At 39.7% G+C, this 26080-nt stretch overlaps 2 protein-coding genes across 4 annotated transcripts in view; one reads left to right on the forward strand and one right to left on the reverse strand.

Moving 5' to 3' along the window:
• Window positions 1-10326, forward strand: part of LOC118270229 (G protein-coupled receptor kinase 2) — an 88333-nt gene extending 78007 nt beyond the window's left edge. For all 3 annotated transcript variants that reach the window (XM_050697970.1, XM_050697971.1, XM_050697972.1), the window contains exons 8-13: window positions 649-784; window positions 1364-1504; window positions 1945-2148; window positions 3304-3487; window positions 4068-4165; window positions 4665-10326. In XM_050697970.1, coding sequence (XP_050553927.1) covers window positions 649-784; window positions 1364-1504; window positions 1945-2148; window positions 3304-3487; window positions 4068-4165; window positions 4665-4820 — 919 coding nt within the window. In that variant the 3' untranslated portion in view covers window positions 4821-10326. The remainder of the gene's footprint in view (window positions 1-648; window positions 785-1363; window positions 1505-1944; window positions 2149-3303; window positions 3488-4067; window positions 4166-4664) is intronic.
• A 1437-nt stretch (window positions 10327-11763) lies between these two features.
• Window positions 11764-25692, reverse strand: LOC118270554 (methionine--tRNA ligase, mitochondrial). The gene is made up of 10 exons (XM_035586168.2): window positions 25384-25692; window positions 25095-25193; window positions 23500-23681; window positions 22660-22779; window positions 21947-22055; window positions 21002-21120; window positions 20351-20502; window positions 18431-18636; window positions 16203-16397; window positions 11764-14021 (listed from the first exon to the last, which is right to left on the reverse strand). Exons 1-10 carry the CDS (start codon window positions 25466-25468, stop codon window positions 13582-13584), a joined length of 1707 nt encoding a protein of 568 aa, XP_035442061.2. The 5' UTR covers window positions 25469-25692; the 3' UTR covers window positions 11764-13581.
• Between the last annotated feature and the right edge of the window lie 388 nt (window positions 25693-26080).

Below are 26080 nucleotides of genomic sequence, written 5' to 3' on the forward strand. Positions count from 1 at the left end.
CTTACTCACGTAACTGTTTGACGAGGAACTCGACTATGAATATGACCCCTAGCATGGCTTGAAACTAGTCGAGTTCCTCGTTAAATAATTACGTGAGTAAGCCGATAACATAATAATTAATATACTTATTCTATTGATCATCAACATTTCTAGTGTAGTATTGTTATTACAACAAAGTTTACCGTATTAATTGATAAATGATATTTATTTTTGCAAATTGGTTAGGTACAAGATATCACCTTTTCTCGTCAATCTCTAAAATAACTAGATGTGGCCGGCATTACCTATCGGACTCCTATTCGTGTCCTGGAAAGCTTACCAAACTGCTCATCCTGCCGACCTATATGCCTTGTAACACTATACCCTACGATCATCTCACTACAACAAACGATTGAGAGAATAGAGAACGCATCCTATGTGCGAGCACTCCCTCTCGCCCCGCCCAAGGCGGGAGAAATCGTTGGATTATTTTCCCCTTCAAGAAAAAGCCTATCTGCTATGGGTTATGTGCTCATGTTTATACACCAAAATATGTCTTTATATCATGTTTAAGACCATCAACCATTTAACCAACTGTTTAGATTCAGAACAAAAAAAAAGAAACAATAATTGTTTTAGTTGTTAATAAAACATTTCGCTGTGTTCCAGGGACTGTAAGCCGGAGAACATATTGCTGGACGACGCGGGCCACGTGCGCATCTCGGACCTGGGGCTGGCCGTGGACGTGCCCGAGGGGGGCAGCGTGCGCGGCCGGGTCGGGACCGTCGGGTACATGGCACCCGAGGTACGTTAGCACGAAGCCTTTTTGTTATAGCTTTTTGTTTGGTTGGTGTGGTGGCTGGGTAACCGGCTGCCGTACAATGTCTAGTGGGTTCGATGCCCGTATGGAGCAATTCTTCGTGTGATCCACAAATTGTTTCGAGTCTTGGTGTCATGTGTATGTGAAGCTGTATGTTTGTAAACGCATCCACGATAAAGAAGAAAATACTTAAATATTGGGCTATTCTATTTTCATTAAATATTTATGCAGTTAGCTAACTCACTTGATTGTGTTACGGGAATGTTCGACTAATTTCAAATAAAATGGGAACCAATATTTAAGAGCTGGGCACATGAAAACGATCTGTTAAATGCGATTTCTTTTTAAAACAGAAGACGTTTTTCTTTAATACGTTTTTCATCTTTATTGCAAAGAAATAAAATTGTCGTCAATGCATCTCTGCCTACCCTTTCGGGGATAACAAGCGTGACGTTGAACGTTGAAATAAAATTGAAAATGATCTGTGTATCTAAAGTCTGTTAATGTGTGATATATGTTTTCTTTACATCAAAAATGTTTAACATTACTATAATTGGATTGCAGGTGATAGACAACGAGCGGTACACGTTCAGCCCGGACTGGTTCTCGTTCGGGTGCCTGGTGTACGAGATGATCGAGGGCCGCGCCCCCTTCCGCGCGCGCAAGGAGAAGGTCAAGCGGGAGGAGGTCGATAGGAGGGTTAAAGTTAGTGTATTTACGTTTTCTTTAAATAGGTTATTGTGGTAAAATTTAATTAAGGAGGTTTTTAACACATTGAACGCCTTCAACAGTTTTTTATTGGCAGTCAAAGACTTAATTATATAGTTTAATAAAGTAAAGAGATTGTACTAATGTCAATGATTTACACCAAAAAGGTGTTTGTAATCGTATAAAATCTGGGGGGAGGGGTGTTGAGTTCCGTGAACATGATATAATGTTTTTAGGAACCATTCTAAGTCGTTTTAGTGTAAAACAGTTGAATCCTGTGTTTGTGAGGTAATATTTTTAATGAAACAAACAAAATAATCGACTTTATTGAAATGTTTATGTCTATTTTTAACCGGATTATTGTTACAAAGAACCTTTGTTTATTTGACTACTTATTAGAATAAACATAAGTATAATTCCGAATTTCTCCATTCCAGCACGAGCAAGAGAAGTACTCGTCGAAGTTCAGCGAGTGTGCACGAGCCCTGTGCACGGCGCTGCTGTCGAAGTCGTGCGTGTCCCGGCTGGGCTGCGGCGCGGGGCGGCGCGGGGCGGCCACCGTCAAGCAGCACCGCTTCTTCGCGCACCTCAACTGGGCCAGGCTCGAGGCCGGCATGGTCGACGCGCCATTCGTGCCCGACGTATGCACTACTTCATATACATTACTCATAATGATTTCACTGCACAGTTAACACGGTTGCTAGGCAACCGGCTACGACGCAACGTGTATTAAATTCTGTTATCAGCTTACTCACGTGATGTTTCGACGAGGAACTCGACTAGTTTCAAACCATGCTAGAGGCTCATATTCAAGAGGAGCAATTCGCGACACACGACTCGGCGATTGTCGCGCTGCTACTCTAAATAATTTAGTATGTCTCACGAAAGTTAGAATAAAATTGTATTAAATTCGATTGTCACTCGGAGCAACTTTGTGTGATCCACAGATTGTTGTTTCGGATTTGGACGTCATGAGTTTGTGAAATTGATGTTTATAAACGCACTCACGACATAGGAGAAAATCCTAATGTGAGACAACTTATTAACTATACTTATAAAATGAGTTGATTTTCCACTACTCCCATTCTTCCCGCGAGTGCTGTTAATGCCGATTAAAGGGATTTCAAATTTAATAGGAATCGAAGAGTATTCGTTGCTCTTATATCATAGCTAAACGATGTCCGATCTATAATTTCCAACGAAACATAAATGTATTTTGTTTACATTAATACAAACCTAGAATGCAATTCTGAGCGAAACGCTCAGACCGTCGTATTTATAAACATTGGCATTCAACATTATAAATACAAGTCGAGCGTTATAAATAAATTCTCGAACAACATCATTTGGAGTTATAAACAAACAAATTGTACTTACAAGTTAATTTAGCCTTAGTTACTAGAGTCTTATTTGAGACTGCAATCTTTTCAATATCTCACACGATAATGTAGGATGGATGGATTTAAGTAATTAATGTTTTTTTTCAATAAAATTAATCACTAATTTCTGGCTTATGTTGCAAATAGCAAATAAAATAACTTTTCGGAAGTTATAGTCACAGAATTTTAAGACATATTTGTTTTTGTAAATGATGATGCGGCCCACGATGAAACACGTCTGCCCATAAGCAACCTTTTCACTCGGGCCTTGAAGACACCCAGGTTATACCTATCAGGAAACAGACTCCGGCAAAGAACTCCACTCCTTAACAGGAGATCCTTATATTAAATAGAATCCTTATAGACATAATGAATTTTGTATCGCACGTATGTAACAAATAGTTTTCCTCGTTCCAGCCGCACGCAGTATACGCGAAGGACGTGCTGGACATCGAGCAGTTCAGCACGGTGAAGGGCGTGAACCTGGACGCGGCCGACGACACGTTCTACGGCAAGTTCAACACGGGCTCCGTCAGCATCCCCTGGCAGACCGAGATGATCGAGACCGGCTGCTTCGCTGAGCTCAATGTCTTCTCTAGAGGTAGGTTGGGACTGCGTTTCTTTTTAAAATACTGCCTCACTAAATGTCTGTATCCGGAGCTTCAAACATACGGACTACCTAGCGGGTTTACCGGGGCTCCGGCTCGAAAAGCAGGAGAAGGAACGGGGTGGTTTTTAGTCAGTAAGAGGAGAAGTCATTGGATGATTTTCCCCGAAAAAAAGAGGTATGTTAGGACTGTATTTCTGTTTAAACTTAAATTACTGCCTCACTCAATGCCTCTACCATGAGTTTGAAGCAATAGTATTTGTCGATAGTCGCTAGCGACGACGTAAATTTTTTGTAAGGCAAGTTTTTCAACGCCTCTACCGGTCACACGTGGAACTAATTGAATTTTATCGACAAATACTTCGACAATACTTCAAACTCATAGTAGAGGTACTGATAAGACGTATCACTATTTTTTGACTTGAAAATCAAGTGTTAGATGATTATGAGATGGTGTTGGTACAATCAAAATTTTTCTCAAGATTGGTTTAGAGAGAGAGAAAATTCTACGTCACTTCGTTTGTAAGTTCTATCCCTATAAATATATCACAATATTTTTGTTTCGTGGTGTTAGGTGAAGACGGCAAGGAGTGTGCTACAGCGGACCTGCAGCTAGTCCCGGCCACTACGACGCCCGAGGAGGAGAAGGGCTGCTTCCTATTTGCCAGAAGGGTGAGTTGTCTTTAGTTTGGTCCCGATATTGTTATGATGTGCAAGCGAACCTTTGAGCAAGTGTGGTGATTAATGTTGAAACCTTCTCCGTGCGAGAAGAGGACTTTGGTCAGCAGTGGCCACTTACAGGCCGTTGATGATGTCAATGTGATTGTTATGACGTTAATTTAAACATGTACTTGCAGCTAGTCCCGGCCACTAACGCCCGAGGAGGAGAAGGGCTGCTTCCTATTTGCCAGAAGGGAAGTTGCCTTTAGATTGGTTAATGTTCGATGTGCAAGCAAAACTTTGAGCAAGTGTGGTATAATGTTAAATTTTCTCCGTGCGAGAAGAGGACTTTGGTTAGCAATGTTGTATATGCAAATTTGTAAATAAATAAATAACTTAAAGAGAGAATTTTGTTAAGATTGTTGATTAAGATCAAAATGGCTTGAAATTATCTGTAGTTTCTGTCTATTGCTTTCCTAAATGATTACTATTTATTTTCCAATTTCTCCAGGTACTATGTCCACAAAAGAAAGTATCAGCCCGGCTGCGCGCGGTGCCGGTCCCGGAGCACCTGTTGCTGCCGTCGTCGCCGGCGCCGGGCGGCTTGGCGTGGCCCGCGGCGGAGGCTGCGCCCCCCGCGGCGGAGCCCCCCGCGTCCGTGAGCTGACCGCCCGCTGCCGCCCGCAGCCCCCCTCACTAACGCCCGACATAGCGGTGCACTGCCGAACACGTGACTACTTCACAAGTAAGCAAATATTACCTAAACGCTAAACCCCGATTAGAAGAGTCTTACCACAGTTTGACGCCTAACTAAAGCATGGATTACGTGAGAGTAACGCGAGCCCGTGCCGACACCAATGATGATACAAATATATAGAGTTATCATAGAAACAAATAAATAGTTAATTTAACAAATTGACTCGTCTCTACACGCATCGTCCACTTAATTCAAAGACATTATTGTATGCAATATTTTGTTCCTGACGTAATTATAATTTAAAAATGTCGTGACAAACTTAATTAATGTTTAAGTTGTTTAAATAACGACTGCCTTATGGCGTAACTGTATTACGTAATGTAGCGTCAATTGTGTAGACATTAATTTGACTTGGCGATACACTACCATGCACCTTTTAAAGACAAAAGTAAAATACTAGCCGAATGTGGTTTAAGCTTAGCTAGTTTCGTAAAGGCAATGAATTATGTGAAAATAAACTTTATACTTAAGTGAAGAGAGGTGAAAATGGATTATCAACTTTTTTGTTTAATCATCTCTTAAAATCTTGTACGTTCAAGCCCCATTATCAAATGGTTGTATATGAGAACTTATGTGTAAATGAAATTGGAACCTGTATACGTAGTAATATGATGCATTCTCCCTTGTACCTGTCGGTTAGTGTTTTATCTTCGAATTGTATCCTATGTGACGTATTTCGAATGCTATTTTTGTATCTATTTTTTGCATTTAAATTGTCATGTACCTTTCTTGGAAAGTTGCACGCAAGTCCATATAAGTTAATTTGGTAATTCGCATTAGACGTCTCAAGTAAAACTTGCAATTCAGATTCATTCATTCATACCTTCACGCCTGTCTCCCATGAGGGTAGGCAGTTCAGATAGATTTTTTATAATAACTTATAGCATGCCCAGTTTTGTAAGATAAGTACTTTACGTGTATTGGCAATACATATTTAAGTTTTCTTTTATAAATGTTTCATAATTTGACAGCAGATATTGGTGCAAATAGTACAATATTTATAATACTGCTGAGTCTCTTATGACTAGGCATAAGTGCTTTAGACTTTAGCCCTTTTAATTTTCTGTTCAAAAACATTTGTTTCTGATGATTTTTATTTAATATTAAAATAGATACAAAAACAGCATTCGTTGAAATCCTATAATATAAGAATCATACGTAATAACATCTTAGTGTGACCTGTTAAAAATAATCATGAACAATTTTAGTTTAAGTTCATTTTTTACGCTGGCAATTGTAAGGTTTGTCGAGATGATTTTTTTATCTATGGTTCGTAGGGGTGTGAGACGGAATATTGTCTTTAGGTTTGATATTATTTGAGTGAGAATTACTTACAATTGCTGACGTTGTTTTAAAAGGTATACTTATAGTATTTTGGCTTAACTAAGCTCCACACTAGGATTTTCTCCTGTGTCGTGGGTGCGTTTACAAACATACAAGTTCACATACACATGACACTCAGACCCAAAACAACAATATGTGGGTCACACATGTTGTATTGTTTAACATAAGAATAGATATTTGCAGTTTACGTATAAAGAATTGAATATTACGCAATGTCTATTGTTAATTCATATTATTTGTTGCGGGCAATACTGGTATTAAGTCAAAATATTGTAAGTATACCTTTTACATATGTCTATTTGTCATGGATGACTGATATTATTCTGTAACCATTATGCATTTAGCTCAATAGTTAAACCTGGAGTATTACACGAACAAACATATATTATTATTATTATATCATTATGTATTATCCTTATATAATTAAGTAGAAGTACGCGTCCATAGGCCCGCATTATACGCATCGCACGCAACGGATTTTAGTTTGTCTTGTGTAGAAACTCATACAACTGCGTCTACTGATCCGCATCGTACGGACCGCATCATCAGCAATGCGTACTGATGACGTCATACGGAATGCGTACGATGCGTACGATGGGAGCCTGTGGACGCTTACCTTAATGCGTCATTATTGATATTATTAATTCGTTTTATTTATAAATATGTATTTCATAGAGTTGTTTATTTATGTCTGTGAACATTTTAAACTAGTGTTGGGTCACGATTATTCAAACTAGTTTTTATCGATACTTGATTTCGAAAAGTTACGTAAAATCGATGCCAATAAAACATTTTAGAAGGGATGTCCCTCTTGTTTTGTGAGTAGACATATATTTAAACTTATACATTTTTATAAAACAGTTATATACGCCATGTTTTTAGATTGTTTTGTAAACGTCAAGTAATTGAATATTTCCTATTGATGGCTTTGTAATATAAACGTGTGGGTCGAGCCGTGGATTGTTAGGAGCAAAATCTTAGTTGAACTCGACATTCGAACATTTTTTAACTTTATATTAATACTCTATATTAAACTTGAAAGATATTAAAAGTTTTTATATGAAATGACGGCGGAATTTCGCACTTATGTCCAGTTTAGCTAAGATTAAAATCCTTTAAAGCTTAAATAAGCATTAAGTAATGAGATATTATGTCCATTGTAAGCTAAGACCTATTTAAATATCTTTCATGTTAACAATGTAAACGGACATTCTTTAATGTGAAGTTTTCATTGAATCGTACAGTTATGGTAACAAGTCATCCGCCTCACTTAAGTCACTAAAGCTAGATAATGTAATGAAGCAATAATAAGGAAACGAATAGAAGGGAATCTATGGAATCGTATGTTTATTAGTTGTTTCTCGTCTGTCGTGGTAGTGTAATGTAATAAATAACGATACAACGTGAAAGCGGGCACTAGTGAAGTTTCTTTACACAAGAAACAAACACATTGAACTTCATAAACCTCTCGTAAAGATTGTGAATAATAAATCGTCGCACAAACAATTGGAAAAACTTTTTCGTCTTACTGTACATTGCCAATTCACTTCCAATATAAACTAGTGTAAGTATTGATGCATTTTGATGTATAACTTTTATTGTTATTGAATATTTCGATGCCTATTGTCATTTTTTGAGGCTGAACGCGTGTGGAAGGGTACGGTTTATTCAATTTTCGGCTCTATCGTTCTAAAAATAAGGTTGTTATGAGCCATTTAGCGTAAGGAGGGCTAATAGAAATATTAGAAGTCTCGCGTAACTGATATTCTTAAAAATATAATTGACAATTTATTACGGGTTTTGATAAATGTTCCAAACTTGGCTTTTGTAAGCCGTTAACAAAAGAATTAGTCGTTAAGGAGCTATTTACTAACATTAGTAGTTATAATAAATGCTTGCGATACTAAACATTAGAACATGGTATGCGCATAGTCGGCCGCCTCTGCATTTGCGGGTTGAAAAAATTAGGTTAGACGTAGGGGACAATTTGTTTAAAATGTGGTTGGTTGGATGTCGGCCCTTCGGGTAAAACGGGCCTACGGAGTATGAACAGTGGGGTCTTTTTGATAAAATAATTAGATAGAAAATCGATGTAAGAATCGGACGGTGATTTCAAATTACGTGTGTCGACGGACACAAATTCCTATGACATGCAATAATATCGACTCCATTTGTGTTGAAATGAAAATATTTTTATAAATCTCTCGCCGCCTCTGCCACACGCTTTCATTATTCGCCTCCCATTTTTAATCGTCATTCAGGCTTCACCTTGCACCCTGAACATTCGTCGCCATCTTGAATTAACGGAAACACACGAATGTTTACGGAAACTGCCGAAGTGTAGTGCCAAGATTAGCCATGCAAGGGTAATTGTGTAAGGCAAGTCATCACGCTACAATATTTCTTTATTTTTTATTCGCACAAAGTAATTGGTTCACTCGTTCATTCAATTATTTATTTTGTGTTGCAACACTGAGTTTGAGGGTTGCTAACTGACTGGCTGTGAGTTTAAAAATCATTTAGAATTTTATATGAGGATGCACAAATAGTTTATTTATTTTATGCTTTTGTAATTGAATTCTTACATCGGGAAATTTTTAAACATTCAGCCATTTTGTTTTTGAATGAATGAATGAATGATTGAACTGAACGAGTGACCCGTTCAATGCTTCGACGCTCCTATTCGATATAAGCAATCCATTCAGATATTGACTTTACAACGAATATAATTGTTATTATGAAGTAATCCTACGTTTGTTGTAGCGAATTACTGAAATACTTTTATTATTACTTAATTATTTAAAGCTTTTTTTATGAATGAATTGCTCAGAGTCATTTAATGGTTACTTAACTCAGTCCTTAGTGATTCTTTTCGATACAAAATCGTTACTAAGGAATAGTTTAAGTAATCATTAAATGTCTCTGAGTACGACAGTAAAACTTTGTAAATCTTTTTTAAACATGATTATGATGGAATGTAAAGAAAAGAGCTTGTATTGTACTATGACTCAATTTTGTATTGTTACTTATTTAATTAAATCATGTTTTTTCTATCAATTATTTTGTTTGTTAGAAGCTAGAATATATTAAGTTGCACATAAGCTAGTGTTACCATCCATAATGCATTTTTTTATATAAGTTGTTAATATTTTTTTAGTCTTGCAAGTTGTAAAGTCAATGTTGGAATATAATTAAGTTGAGCACTTACTTCTTGACGAGTTGCCTCAACGATGCTCAACTCGGGAGCTCAAATTGTACAGGTTTTTTAGTATTCCTTACTTTTAGGGCGAAAATCATTGACCTGTGTTATCTGTGAACATTCGTAGACCTTATACGTGACAGTTTAACGTACATTGACGGTTTTTTTACTTTATTACTCTGATACATTGTGAATTTTTCATACTAAGACGGTAATGTACGTTAAAATGTCACTTCATTTTGTATACTTGTATATGGTAATGTATAAAAGACATTGATATGATATGATTGCCAATGTATTCTTATGATAAATAGCCTATAGTGTCAATAACTGTGGTGAATCAAATAATTAATTTGTTCATACGACGTTCACAGATGACAGATTTTTTTGAATAAGCATTTAAGCAAAAGTGTGTGTTGTCACCGAATTTTTGTAAGAATTTATATATAATAATATTAATTATTATTATAAATTAGAATCATACCTGTATCATACTCATTTGATGCATTTTCGACTAAGTGTATTGAAGTGCAGTGGCATGATGCGCAAATAAGTTTCAAGTTCGATTACCCACAAAAAAAACAATGAACTGTTTTAAATAATACTTTTTGGTACAAAATTCAATGATTTTTGTATTTTCAAAGACTTTTTTTAGTAAATTTTCTATTTTTAGTACGTCGTTGTAACGTTGCGTGTCGTGCTACTGCAACGCGTTGCGCGCTCGGTTGCAATGCAACCGCGTAGCGTTGCTGTATTTAGCTTGATAGAGTTATGGTTAGCTTTCCTTCATACTGTTAGTCGTTATTGCAGTATTTTGATGCAAATATTATTATTTAATAAGCATATTCGTAATAAATTGACTCCGATATAGAATGTTTGTTTTCTTTTTCAACCTTATTTTTTAAACCTTACCCTATACTAGGATTTTCTTCTGTTGCTAGGGTACGTATATAAACACATTTTCACAATACACATGACACGCAAACCCAGAAACAATAATTTGTGGATCACACATTTTTTATGGTATAGATAAGCCGGTAAGCGAGCAGACGGATCACCTGATGGTAAATAATCGCCCAGCCCATGGTCCTCAGAAGCGGTACAAGTGCGTTGACGGCCTTTTGGGGATAAGGAATTTAAGGTAAAGGTTGTTGGGGAATAGAGGATTGAGAATGAAGGTAATTGGGCCTCCGGTAACCTCACTCACACGACGAAACACAACGCAAGCGTTGTTTCACGTCGGTTGATTTTTCGAAAATTTCTCAGTAGAAGTACGAGTATGGAGTCTGGAATTGTGTCCAGTATATGGCAATAGGCTCACCCCCTATTGCATGGGACACAAATGGTGAAGATTAGGTGTACATTGTATAGTAGCATTGTCGTAATGTGCACCTCTGCCTACCCCTTCGGGGATAAAAGGCGTGACGCTGCACGATATAGACTAATGAAACAAATAAATACAATTTGATATATCAACTTACACTGCAACTCCTTTGGCAATAAAATAAACAACCAACCAAATCAAATTCAACAATTTATTCAAATGAAATATAAATAACAGAGATGAACACAAACTAAGTATGATATTATAGTTTGACCGACATTATACTTTATATATGCCTGTGAAGGGGAGGGAGGGCAGAGAAATGGCAAACATAATTTACATAAATATTAAGGTTGATATTCACACTGGAGCGCTATAGGCGGCTAAACAGTGTAGTAACGGCAGAGAAGAATACAATATGGGCTTTCGTTTTATGCTCACCAGATGTCGCAAGTACCTTTCGTTTTTCGACCAATAGGGAATGAGCCAGTGTCACACCATTGGATGGTCAATATTCGACAGCTGCAGTGATTGGATAAAATCTTGCTACATTTGCCATCTGGTGACCAAAATTACGGTAGCTCACGTTGCCTATATTCTTTTCGTAGACATTTGACAGAAACCAGGCGCTCAGATAATATATTTGTATTTTCAGCCATGGTCGTCCCATTGCAGGGCAAAAGCCCTATCCTCCTTCCACTCGTCTCTATGCAGAGCTTTCTGTGTTTAAACTACCACTAAAACTCACTACTGAGTGAAGCCCACCCCACATCAATAGACGTAGCGGCAGGCCCAGAAGGAAATGGCGGGATGAACTTTTCGTACACCTTTGAACAGAGACACAGGCGGCAGCACTCTAATGAACCACAACCTTTTAATAAACCGACTTCCAACTCGCCTGCCAGGCTTGCCAAGCCAGTAGTCGACTGGCTGTTAATGTGGAATAGGATGCTTACCGAACTTAAAGCAAAGTGCAGCGGTGTCGGTCAAAGTACAATAAGTTAATTACACAAATGCACCACGATACAATTACTACTTAGAACTAAATAAGATCATAATCTCGAATATATAGGTAAGGAAGCAAATTATTTATATTTATTTATCATTTATTTATAATAGAAGAAATTGTAACAGTCTTTTCGTTAATTTTATATTACAATTACAATTTATATCATACATGTTATACTATAGTGCTTCGAATTTATGTCAATTATACGTAAAATAATATACATTAAAAATGTTTTTTAAATTACGTTGTGGAAGACAGGTAAACACAGCAAAATGAAACGGCGAATTCGCAACTTTGAACTTGCGTTGTAGCTTGAGCAAGAAGTAGCTTGTGAAAAGGCGTCGTGGTGGCTCAGAGGTTTAAGACCCGCTTCTCATACATGAGAGTGCGGACTCTAAACCTACCAACGGCAAGTATCAATGTTTTCCAAGACTTTTCCAAGTTATCTGGTACTTTCTAAGATTATTTAGACACCACTGACAAACGGTGAAGAAAAACATCGTGAGGAAACCTGGGCTTATAATTTCTAATTTATAAGTTTGAAATCGCCAACCTGCATTAAGCAAGCGTCGTGATTAATGCTTAAGCCTTGTGAGAGGAGGCCTTTGGTCAGCAGTGGCCACTTATAGGCTATTGATATTATGTGAAATGCAATAAATAAATGATTGCAATCATCATTAAAAATATAGAAATGATTGTCTTTTATTGAAATTGACCCTATTTATATCTACATACATTGATTTATCATTTATAATTATAATAGATTGAATATACAATATTGCACACTGGTATAAACTTGAATATTCTCATTTCACAAAACATTAGTTTATTAATTTATAATTTCTTTTTAAACTTGAAAACGTGTTGTTAGTATTATTTTTTTTGCAATACTTCTTGCTATTTAGATTTGAGGATGAATTAGACAAAAATACTCCTAAACAGCTGAATAGTTTTCGATACAATTGTCTTGACTTCATGTTAGATATGTATTATTGGTAACAACCACACTACAACCCGATGATAAAATATTAATTTTAATACAGTCAATAATAAAATATTTTTTATTATAACTATAGTGAGACATACAAAATTAACTAAAAATCTTTGATTTGGTACAAATATTTTATTTTAACTAAAATCACGGTTTACTCACGTACATTAATGTCATCAAATCAGTAGGCCGCGCGACGTCGTCGCATCTGCGCACGCTGCTCATGATGAAGAGTCCCTCTGTGACTCGAAACTAGTAGAGCTTTTCTCCATTAATGTACGTGAGTAAACCGTGATTTTAAGTTAAAATAAAGTATTACTACCAAATCAAATTACGTTATAAAATGGCTACACTTTTACATAATCATCGAATATAACAATTTACATTTTGACATTGACTGTACAGGAACACAAATAAGGTTCAATTTATACTAGCACAGAGTCGAAGCGTCTTTCCAAAACTGAACATAACAAATTCAACCTTAACTCCACAGCGTAACGCACACATTACTTCTGAGATTTTACAAAGGCACGCGCATTGGCCGAAATACGCGCGTCTGCGCGCGAACGCTTCGACTCTGCGCTAGTATAAATTGACCCTTACGCTGTGGAGTTAAGGTTGAATTTGTTATGTGCAGTTTTGGATAGACGCTTCGATGCGCTTCGACTTTGCGCTATTATAAATCGACCCTTAGAAATGATTAAAAAGATTACAACTGTCCTTTGAGAAACCACTACTTAATATTAAAACAATAACGATCAATTCTAAAACCCGTGTCTAGCTACTTAGTTTAAAATACATACCTTAAACAGAAACCTTTTTCTTTTGAGCTTTTTTCTTTTCAACCTGCACTTGTCTCTCAACTTTAGCTTTCTTCTCATAAATTCGTTGAAACAGAACGAACTTCCCGCTCTGAATGTGCTTAGTTTCATAAATGGCGCCCTTCAAACGCCAAGATGGCGTCTCGCAGTGTTGCCAACTTCTGCAATTGCTACCAATTTGTAGTTTATCCAGTAGTTTTTTCGACATCTCTGGTATAATTGGTTGGAGTACAATGCCGCATATTCTTAGCGTTTCCATGGTAACGTGTAAAATAACGTCGAGTTCTTTCTGTTTTTCTGGGTTCTTGCGCAGTTCCCACGGTTTTGTAGTTTCAAAGAACAGGTTTGCTACGTGCAACACTTTTATAACGGCGTCCACTGCTTTGTAGAATTGGTAGTTTTTGTAGTGGGTGTAGCATATTTCTGGAAGAGATACGAGATGTTTAATAGTAATATTGATTTTAATGTTAAAGATTAATATTTTAAGGATACAATCACAGCGTATTAACAGCATAATCAAACAACAATTTAAGTAAAATATTAAGAGGTTGTAGAAAATTGATTAAGCATAGGCAGAGTAAGTACAGCGTGCTTTTATAACGCAAGGTAAGGTGTAGATGACACTACAGTTTTTATGTAAATACATGTGTTTTATTTAGATATACAATATAATAAATTATGTCAGTGTGTTCTCTCCTAAACTTAAATTGTTGTACCCGACTGGGTCCACACTATGTCCTAGTTAATTTACCACTTAAATCTTATACGTGAAAAGCAATAAAGAATTGAGTATTGAGTATGTATTGTTCAAATACTCAAACGCTACTCAATTTTAAGACCCTCTCAAGACTAGTTCTATCTCTATCAATTCTTTATAAAATGACAGAGATAGCACGATATTTATCGGTCGGATCGCACGTATCGGACGGATCGCACGCATCGGTCGGATCGCACGCATCGGACGGTTTGGTCGTATCGCACGCATCGGTCGAATCGCACGCATCGGACGGATCGCACGCATCGGACGGTTTGGTCGTATCGCACGGATCGGTCGGATCGCACGCATCGGACGGATCGGTCGGATCGCACGTATCGGACGGATCGGTCGGATCGCACGCATCGGACGGATCGGTCGGATCGCACGCATCGGACGGATCGGTCGGATCGCACGCATCGGTCGGATCGCACGCATCGGACGGATCGGTCGGATCGCACGCATCGGACGGATCGGTCGGATCGCACGCATCGGACGGATCGGTCGGATCGCACGCACCGGTCGGATCGCACGCATCGGTCGGATCGCACGCATCGGTCGTATCGCACGCATCGGTCGGATCGCACGCATCGGACGGATCGGTCGGATCGCACGCATCGGACGGATCGGTCGGATCGCACGCATCGGTCGGATCGCACGGATCGGTCGGATCGCACGGAAGATACAAATAAACGTAAGTAATGGAATACGTGGCTCATGAAGTGTACAATATAGTGCAGGCAAGGCGTAGCAACAGACAAATATTTGGCCCCGAACACGTAAACTGTCTAATGACACAACTGCAGAGTGCCGTACAATATCTATACGGCAACGATGTTTTACACCGGGATCTCAAAACGACCAACATTCTACATTCTTCTGAAGGTGGCAGATTTCGGAATGGCCCAAGAATATGCTGGTACCGTCTGCCTGAACCACTGCTAATTATGCAGCAGTATTATACTGCAACACATGCAGCACTCCTATAGACTTTTTTTTAATGGGACAAGCCCGCCGCAACCTCCCATACCGCTACAACTCCTGTAAGCCAGGATCTACAGTAGATACAAACATAAAAACACCGGAACACTGAAGTCCGGCGCGTCCCAGGGAAATGAATGACTGTCTTGGATCCCGCAACGAAACAAATCAGAAGATGTTATTAGAGGAGAAGAAAAAGAAAACGATAGTTTCCACTTCCCTCGGTAAATTTAATGCAGGAGACAGAATGACTTAAGGCACAAAAGGCTCTCCTATAGACATGTAGAGTGTTGGATGTATAGGTATTTGCAGAATTTATCAATTTCCAGCCACTGCTTCCCGGTACATCTCAGTCGAATCAGTTGATAATCCGAATTAAATCGGTTTATAGTGAAACGTACGCAAGTTGGTTAAACACTGACATTTATTGAAACACCCTCACCTCACATACAATTATCACTGATTATTGACATACCGTCTAATATACTACACCTAACTTATAATTTTTTTTTTATGATTCAAGCCGGTAGTCGAGCAGACGTATTACCTGATGGTAAGCAATCGCCGCCGCCCATGACCACTTGAAACACCAGAGGCGTTACAAGTGCGTTGCCGGATTTTTGGGAGTTAGGAATTTAAGGGTTGTTGTTCGGGAATCGGGGATTGGGAAGATTGGGAAGGGGGAATTGGGCCTCCGGTAACCTCACTCACACTGCTCACACAACGAAACACAACGCAAGCGTTGTTTCACGTCGGTTTTCTCTGAGGTTGTGGTATCACTCCGGTCGAGCCGGCCCATTCGTGCCGAAGCATGGCTCTCCCATACTTAGAAATGAAAATGAATGAAATGAAATAAAACGTCCACATACCGGGCAGCGCCTCGACGTACTCGACGAGTAGCGCAGCGTGTTCCCCCTGCAACAGCTGGGTGAACTCCGTGGGCTGTAGCGCGGGGAACTCCTGCAGCGGGTTCAGTGCCGTGCCGCAACATCTTGACGCTAGGTTGCCCAGGCTATCCGCTAGCTCCGAGTTAGCCACGTTTATCAGTTTCGTTAGGCTGAAGTCTGGAAAGAGCGAAAATATTTAGATGTGTAAATATTTGGAGCCCGCTCAACGTCTACAGACGTGACGGCAGACCCAAAAGGAGATGGCGGGACGAACTTGACATCTATGACAAGGATTGGCCACAAAAAGCTTTACACAGAGAAGAGTGGAAGGTAGAGAGGCCTTCGCCCTGCAGTGGAACGATCATGGCTGATATCTAAATCTAAAGTATTTAGAAATGAGAGATGAGAAAGATAAAAATATGTGTATGGAAAATTATTTACAATTGGTTCTGTACCCTTAGTATGAGTTAGCTTTACGTTTAAAGTAATCGAATTGAATCGAATATAAGATTGGTTAGTATATTCGAGCCGGCCAATCAGAGTGGCAAACGCGCTTTCATTTCGATTAAGGTGGTTTCGAATAAGTAGCATAACACCACATACTTGTTTAATAAAATTCTTAATAGGTACCACATAATTTGGGGAAGAGATTAATTTTATGCAATCTATAAATATGAGTCCGCACTTGGGACAAAGAAAATCATAGTCATCGTCATCATCATCTCCAATATACAATGTTTAATACTACAATGTACACTTACTAGCATCACTAGCCATGGTGGCCTCCCGGAGCAGTAGATAGCGCAGCGCGTCGTACTCCACGGGCGTGGCCCGCGGACAGACGACGTTGCCCAGCGACTTGGACATCTTGGCGCCGTCCACCGTCCAATATACAATGTTTAATACTACAATGTACACTTACTAGCATCACTAGCCATGGTGGCCTCCCGGAGCAGTAGATAGCGCAGCGCGTCGTACTCCACGGGCGTGGCCCGCGGACAGACGACGTTGCCCAGCGACTTGGACATCTTGGCGCCGTCCACCGTCCAATATACAATGTTTAATACTACAATGTACACTTACTAGCATCACTAGCCATGGTGGCCTCCCGGAGCAGTAGATAGCGCAGCGCGTCGTACTCCACGGGCGTGGCCCGCGGACAGACGACGTTGCCCAGCGACTTGGACATCTTGGCGCCGTCCACCGTCCAATATACAATGTTTAATACTACAATGTACACTTACTAGCATCACTAGCCATGGTGGCCTCCCGGAGCAGTAGATAGCGCAGCGCGTCGTACTCCACGGGCGTGGCCCGCGGACAGACGACGTTGCCCAGCGACTTGGACATCTTGGCGCCGTCCACCGTCCAATATACAATGTTTAATACTACAATGTACACTTACTAGCATCACTAGCCATGGTGGCCTCCCGGAGCAGTAGATAGCGCAGCGCGTCGTACTCCACGGGCGTGGCCCGCGGACAGACGACGTTGCCCAGCGACTTGGACATCTTGGCGCCGTCCACCGTCCAATATACAATGTTTAATACTACAATGTACACTTACTAGCATCACTAGCCATGGTGGCCTCCCGGAGCAGTAGATAGCGCAGCGCGTCGTACTCCACGGGCGTGGCCCGCGGACAGACGACGTTGCCCAGCGACTTGGACATCTTGGCGCCGTCCACCGTCCAATATACAATGTTTAATACTACAATGTACACTTACTAGCATCACTAGCCATGGTGGCCTCCCGGAGCAGTAGATAGCGCAGCGCGTCGTACTCCACGGGCGTGGCCCGCGGACAGACGACGTTGCCCAGCGACTTGGACATCTTGGCGCCGTCCACCGTCCAATATACAATGTTTAATACTACAATGTACACTTACTAGCATCACTAGCCATGGTGGCCTCCCGGAGCAGTAGATAGCGCAGCGCGTCGTACTCCACGGGCGTGGCCCGCGGACAGACGACGTTGCCCAGCGACTTGGACATCTTGGCGCCGTCCACCGTCCAATATACAATGTTTAATACTACAATGTACACTTACTAGCATCACTAGCCATGGTGGCCTCCCGGAGCAGTAGATAGCGCAGCGCGTCGTACTCCACGGGCGTGGCCCGCGGACAGACGACGTTGCCCAGCGACTTGGACATCTTGGCGCCGTCCACCGTCCAATATACAATGTTTAATACTACAATGTACACTTACTAGCATCACTAGCCATGGTGGCCTCCCGGAGCAGTAGATAGCGCAGCGCGTCGTACTCCACGGGCGTGGCCCGCGGACAGACGACGTTGCCCAGCGACTTGGACATCTTGGCGCCGTCCACCGTCCAGTGCGAGTGGACCAGCAGACGCCGCGGCGGGTGCCACTTGATGGCCATCAGGAACGCCGGCCAGTAGATGCCGTGGAACCTGGCCGATGAAGATGGCAATGAGATATAATCATATGAAGATGGCAATCTATGTATACTAATAAGCTCAAGAGTTTGTTTGTTTGTTTGTTTGTTTAAACGCGCTAATCTCCAGAGCTACTGGTCCGATTTTAATAATTCTTTTCGTGTTGCATAGTGCATTTATCGAGGAAGGCTATAGGCTATAAAACGTCACGCTATGACCAATAGGAGCCAAGCAGAACGGGTGAAACCGCGCGGAAGTAGCTAGTAAGATATAACCTCTTACTTAGGTGGCAATCCTTTTGGCTTGGGCACATTGCCACCTTGTTTTTACATGTTATGTTTTTAGTTTTATATTATTCAAATTGTGCATTACTTTTTTTTTGTGTTGTTAATGTTTGTACTGTGAATGTATTAATTTTACCTGTTTTTTTTTCTTTTCTTTTTTGTGTTTCGTTTTTGGTGCATCGTGCCCGGTGCCAAATAAATGATTTTTCTTATTTTCTTTATAATCGTCATTTATAAATATCAGTTTTCATGTTTGCTACCAAAACTTATATGTAGGTAATAGGTTTTTAATAAATGCGAAGTGTTTTGTATATTCGCGTCTCAACTATTGTGTAGATTTTGACGAAACCTGTGTATTAAATTTCACCAGTTTTAAAAAAAGGGTACATGATTTGTTAAGAAAAAAAGTATAGAGCTGACTCTACACTTATTTTTTGACATTGAATCCATTCTCAAAACTAAACACATTTAAATTGGATCTTAAAACTGGATTTTAAAACCGTTGGACTTTCAAACCGCCTTTTTATGATCGAACTACTAGTGCTGATGCTTCAAAAACAACAAGTTTTTGTACTTGTAGGTGAGGCGAGAGGGAGTGTCAGACTCTTACTGACTAAAAACCACCCCATTCCTGCTCCTGCTTTTCGAGCCGGAGCCCCGGAAACCCGCTAGGCTAGGGAAAATCATCCAATGACTTCTCCCGCCTTGGGCGAGGCGGGAGAGAGTGTCAGACTCTTACTGACTAAAAACCACCCCGTTCCTTCTCCTGCTTTTCGAGCCGGAAAACCCGCTAGGTAGTCCGCAGCTCCGGATCAGGCATCAGTCCTACTGGGCCCCATCTGTGGTGGTCTGATGGCTCTTTGAGGCGCGCGCGGAACGCGACGCGCCGCACGCACGGTTCTGGTTCTGGTCGGGCGGCGAGCTACCCTTGCTCGTCGTCCGCAGACCCGCACTTACGGTGGCCGGAGATCGTCTCTCGATCCCCGACGCCCAGAGTGTCCCACGCAGCGGCTGGGGCGTGAGGAGGTTTGTTCCCTCACGCGCCCCGCCTCCTCCTAAGCTAGCATGACTGCTTCGCAGAAGGAAGAGATGGCATCCCAGGCCCCCTCGTTCCGCACCATGGTTTGAACCAGTGCCGGGCGCGAGAGGTCACCGTCGCCGACCATATCCCTGAGGATTTGGCGGTGATAAGCCCACGCAGGGCACACCGCCACCGTATGTTCTACTGTGTCCTCCGGGCGGTCTTCGCAGTGATGACACCCGGGCGTTTCCTCCCGCCCAATAAGGAACAGGAACCTACCGAAACTCCCATGTCCGGTAAGCACCTGCGTCAGGCGGTAGGTGAGGACGCCGTGGCGCCTCTCTAGCCACTCCTCAAAGAGGGGACTTACCGCTGCAATGACAGCGAGCCCAACCCATTTCACCCCTGAACTTAAATTACTTACTTGAGTATGTCCTTCCCGACGACATGTACGTCAGCGGGCCAGGGCCTGCCGCGGTCCACCATGGCGGCCCGGTCGGGGTACCCCGCCACCGTCAGGTAGTTCACCAGCGCGTCCAGCCACACGTAGATACTCTGCTCCTCGTCGCCTGGTACCTGGAACCATTACATCATCGTTCGGCATCATCGCAATATACAGTTGATAATTATGTTTTAAATAAGCAGTATGGAAATATGTAATAACTTCACTAGAGGACAGACTAACAGACAGACGGACTTTTTTATAATGTAATAATTGGTTTATTTGTAATAAAAAAAAAATACTATGACTTTGAAAAAAAGAAAAAGAATTTATTTTACAGAAAACACGCACACTAATAAAAGGATTATATAAAAAAACTTGTATAATACACAAAAATTTATATAATACAAAATGATTATAATAAACTGAAAACAGTAAATACAAAAACAAAGAAATAGTGAAGATAAAATAAAAACCGTAATTAAGTACATATTAATTACGTTTTACGATGTAAGTACTAACGTAACTGTTCGACGAGGCAACTCGACTAGTTTCGAGCAACACTGGAGCTCATAATCACATTTCACCGATCAATTACGTAAGTAAGCTGTACAAATAATGAATTTGCCATACCCGTATAGCCCAGTGCACCCGGTTGGACGGCCGACTGACCGATATGTCGGGCAGGTACGCGTCGGTCGCCAACATCTCCTGCAGTTGCTTCTGAAACTTCGACGGGGTTATCACGCCGTCTGTAAAGAAAATAATATGATTAGGAGTCCTTTTTTGTCCATAGGAATATTATGGTTTAGATCACGTAACGTGTGAGAGAGCCATGCTTCGGCACGAATGGGCCGGCTCGGAGTGATACCACGGCCTCACAGAAAACCGACGTGAAACAACGCTTGCATTGCGTTTCGTTGTGTGAATCAGCTTACCGGAGGCTCAATTTCCCTCTTCCCAATCTTCCCAATCCCCGATTCCCCAACAACCCTTAAATTCTTAGGAATTTAGGGGTTAGCCCCTAAAAGGCCGGCAACGCACCTGTAACGCCTCTGGTGTGCCTAAGTGCCCATGGTGCGGCGGCGATTGCTTACCATCAGGTAATACGTCTGCGCGTTTACGTTTACGTGTTCCACATAAAAAAAACTGTTTGAATAAGTAACTTGACTAGTTTCAACCCGCGCTAAGGGCTCATAGACACAAGTAGCATTGCACGATACCACATTTTTGACTGCACGGTTAGTGCGGTGGCTGGGCAACTGGCTGCCGTGCTACGGGTAGCGGGTTCGATTCCCGCACGGAACAACTATTTGTGTAATCCATAAATTGTTGTTTCGGGTCTGGGTGTCATGTGTATGTGAACTTGTATGTTTGTAAACGCACCCACGACACAGGAGAAAATCCTAATGTGGAGCAAAGTTTAAAAAAAAGAACATTTGTTCAATGTAAAGAGTAGAGAAGTGTAGAGATTCTATTCAATATTATTTTTTATTTCTTTTTTCTCTATCTGGGTGCACACATTTAATTAAGATTCTTTCATGATAGTAATAAAATTGATAAATTATAATTAGTTACCATTCTTCAGCCACTGCTGTAGATGTGATTTGAAAGCGCTCAGTCGGAACATGTAGTTAGTCTCCTCCGTCCATTCTACCTTGTGGCCAGACTCTATCGATACTTTCACCTGGAACATTAAGTAATTAAATAAAATCACGATTACATGAAGACTACAAGTATTTTATTTTATTAAGGACAACAAACAGCAGTATATTAAACATAACACATGAATGAAATAGTAAAATTATAGATTTAACAAATACACTACTCACGATTTTTTTAAAGGTAGGTAGAATTTCTACAAAAAATATATTTTTGTATAAAAAACCACATATCAGTCTGCCTCGTCGTCGAGTGGTCGCAAGTGCGAATGATGCAAATGCGAGGGGGTCGCGGGTTCGATTCCCGGGTCGGGCAAAGCATTTTTCGGCTTTTAGAAAATTTCTCAGTAGTCTGGAATTGTATCCAGTATATGGCAATAGGCTCACCCCCTATTACATGGAACTTATAACATGAATGGTGAAAAGTGGGTGTACATCATATAGAGGTATTACGTGCCGTAATGTAAACCTCTGCATACCCCTTCGGTGATAACAAAGGCATGACATTGCAAATAAAAGAAAATCATATCAACATGGAATTTTGTCGACCATTCCAAACAAAAAAATCACTAAAGAAAAGCCAGTATTTTATACTAATTGACTTTTTGTTAAGATAACAATGTCACTTACATTCTCCCCGTCCCTAACTTCATCCTTGACGTGTGTCTCCGGCACGAATGCCTCGTCGTTCACACTGTACCAGCCGCTGTACTTGGACTTGTACACGTAATCTTTCTGCACCAGTTTATTCTGTGAACAACATATTTTATTAAAGAACTAGCAAACCAGGCGAACTCCGTTGCGCTACCAATTATTCTCCCGTTTTTCCCGCTTTCCTCTTGAATTTTTTTCCTGAATTTTCTTTACGGAGCCCGAGCCCTTTCCAACGAATGCAAAACCGTGGAAATCGGTTCGTGAGTTCTGGATCCAGGAAAAAAACCCAACTTATTTTTTTATTATAGATTAACAGCCAAAACAAAACTGTTAGAGACATATCCTCCGCTAAGCAGCGTGACGGTTATCGTACTAAAGATCTTTACGGTATTGTAAATTGCCAGAATTTTGAAGTAAATTTATTGTGTTATAAGTAATAAAAAATAATGTTTTTTCTTTGTATATCGTAGTACACGAGACAAGAACTTTAATTAGTAGACAATTGACTATAATTGTGTGCTATACAATTATGAGTATATGATTGCAAAACAAATATCATCGAGATTGTTTGTTTATTATTTGTTCAAAAAAAATGCTCTATGAACTGAATTAATTTTAACTAACAATCACGGTTTACTCACAGAGGAACTTTTCATCATGAGCAGCGTTAATATACGTGAGTAAACTGTTTTTTTTTGTTAATTTAGGATATTTCACGATAACGAGAACGGAAGTTAAGAACAAAGGCTTAGTTCCTGTGGTAAGAAGGGCAGGTAAAACTAGTAATATGTAAATAAACATCAACAAAATACTCACCCAAAAATGTCTGACAGCGACCTTATGCCTCTCCTCGGTAGTCCGTATGAAGTCAGTGTAGTCCACGTTGAAGTCTCGGAACAGCTGCTTGTACTCGTTGGAGACATTGCTGCAGTACTCCGGCAGAGACAGCTTGGCTTTAGCAGCCGCCTGCTGGATCTTTGTGCCATGCTCGTCTGTGCCTGGAAAGTACATGTTTCGTTAGATCCTGTGCCTGCAAATCACCTATTTTGTTAACAATTGTCGCATTGTGTAATTGATATTAATCTAGAATGGCCAGTCTGTAATCATTGCACTGTAAACATGTTTGTGCATTGTGTTAATTAAATAACCTCGCATTGTAGTCTATGTAATTGTATGATCTATTAAACATATTGGCAAAACAGCTTAGCATTTCCTGTATTTACAGGTGGTATCAATTTGATCAATGGCGGTATTCATCTTGATTGAGGGGAATATAGAATCAATAATTTTATTTTATACCTACTGAGATATATTATAATTATTACTATAATTATATTATAACTACTACAAAACTTTCACACGCAAAGGTTTCACACGAACACGAACACAAAAAGCATGATTAAATTCGGACCGGTAGTTCCGGAGATTAGCTCGTTCAAACAAATAAACAAACACACTCTTCAGCTTCATACAGGCTGTAAACGGAATACTCCCAAAAACCGCAGACAGGAGATGGTAAAAAAATTGTCAACTAGGTACTTAATAACATGAAAACTAAATTATAAAAAAAATTTTGTGATTTTCAGTAGTATTCCATTCAGATCCTGTGTAATAAAGTTTAAGTATATACAAATACAGTCAGATCACAATTTTACTTCAATAACAAGAAGCGAATACTAAGTAAACAATGTTTAGTCTGAATGATTGTAAACAAACTCGCAGAGCACACTAATTAGCAACCGCAATGCAAGTGAAGTAGTTATTGATAACAATCTATTTATGTTCCTCAATTAACTGATAGTCTTGTTGTTGTTATTCGTTTCTTGATTTAATTCTGTTCAATATTGCACTTTGTATTAATGTCTTGTGTACAAGGGACGTAGAAAGACATGTGAAAAGTTCCTTAAAATGTAGTTGCCATAATTCACAGATTATTATTTATATTTGATTAGCTGAACCGGCAAACTGTACGGCCTCAAACATTTTTTCGCATCTTTTAAACCTTTCCTGAACTTCCACAAATAATTCAAGATGAAAGTTTGCCAAATCGCTCCAGCTGTTCTCAAGTTTTGGCGAGACTAACAAACATCAACAAGAATTTTTATATACAGAGATAATGTCCCTAAACAAACATATCAATAATGATTTTATATATTAATGCTACTCAAATAAACCTTTTCGATACCAAGAAAATTAAAAATAAATATTATTACCCAATAATTTTATTTGCTTTATTATAGCTACCAGATCAGTGATACATTAAAGGACCAAATTAAAAGTACCCTTAACCAATGAGCTTGTATGAAAAGGTTGATGACTGACGAAGAAGATTCATAGCAATTGGTGTTCCATTATCTCTGTCTATCCCCATGAGAGATAGGTGTGAAGGTATGTATTAATAATAATCTTACCTGTACTAAAAATGACTTGACAATCAGGGTTTGTGAGCTTCTCAAATCTTTGTATTGCATCTGCTACTACAGCTGTGTAGAGGTGACCCAAATGAGGCGCTAAAACAAATAATAATAATCATCTTTATTAACTAAGATGAAATAAATAGAGAAAAGTAGTGTTAAAGCAAATATTTAGAATCTTTGAGGAAAGAAATGGTTTAATCCCGATCAAGGATAGACGGAAGTTTATTTTTACTATGCAGGTAGTCCCTAGACAGAAAACTATTATTTCCTTTATAAAACTTACCTGCATTCACATAAAATATTGGCGTAGTAATATAAAACGGTGTTTTCTGCACAGCAGATGAAAGTAATCGTAGCGATATTCTCATTTTCTAGGAAAATTACCGCTAGCTCTCGTTAAATGTTTACCCAGCTGATCACCAAGAAGGTTATGATATCAACTGTAAACTTAGAGTGTTTGTATTAGGTCTTGTTTGCTTATTGCACTCTCGAGGTCCATCCAAATATTTTTATTTACATTTCATTAAAGTAAATTAATAAAATAAACTCGATAGTACTGTGACAATTACCGCAAACGAGCAATAAAATTTGAAAGGCAAAATGTCATATCTGTCAATGTCATTTGAAATTAAACGTCTTCACATCTATCAATATTGCAATGCAAACTTTTTTAAAAGGACTTCAATAATCATACTTGGATATGTAAAGAACTGTCTTTTTGATTTAGTAACTTTATACCAATTCCGTTATACGTTGACAAATTGTATACTAAATTCTTACTGGAAAATTACAATAAAGGTGGCTGTCTTCTTATAACAACTGTATTTAAATATTTACGAATAAAAGTGCGTAATTAAGGTGCCTGCAAAGATTTATGATGAAGTAAACTTGCTGGAAATAAATTACTGAAACATATTATGCGCTAGTGCTTTGAATATACTGCGTAAAATGGCAAATTTTTCCATGACTTTACACGATCG

Source organism: Spodoptera frugiperda, chromosome 13 (genome assembly GCF_023101765.2).
Source record: "Spodoptera frugiperda isolate SF20-4 chromosome 13, AGI-APGP_CSIRO_Sfru_2.0, whole genome shotgun sequence".
NCBI lineage: Eukaryota > Metazoa > Arthropoda > Insecta > Lepidoptera > Noctuidae > Spodoptera > Spodoptera frugiperda.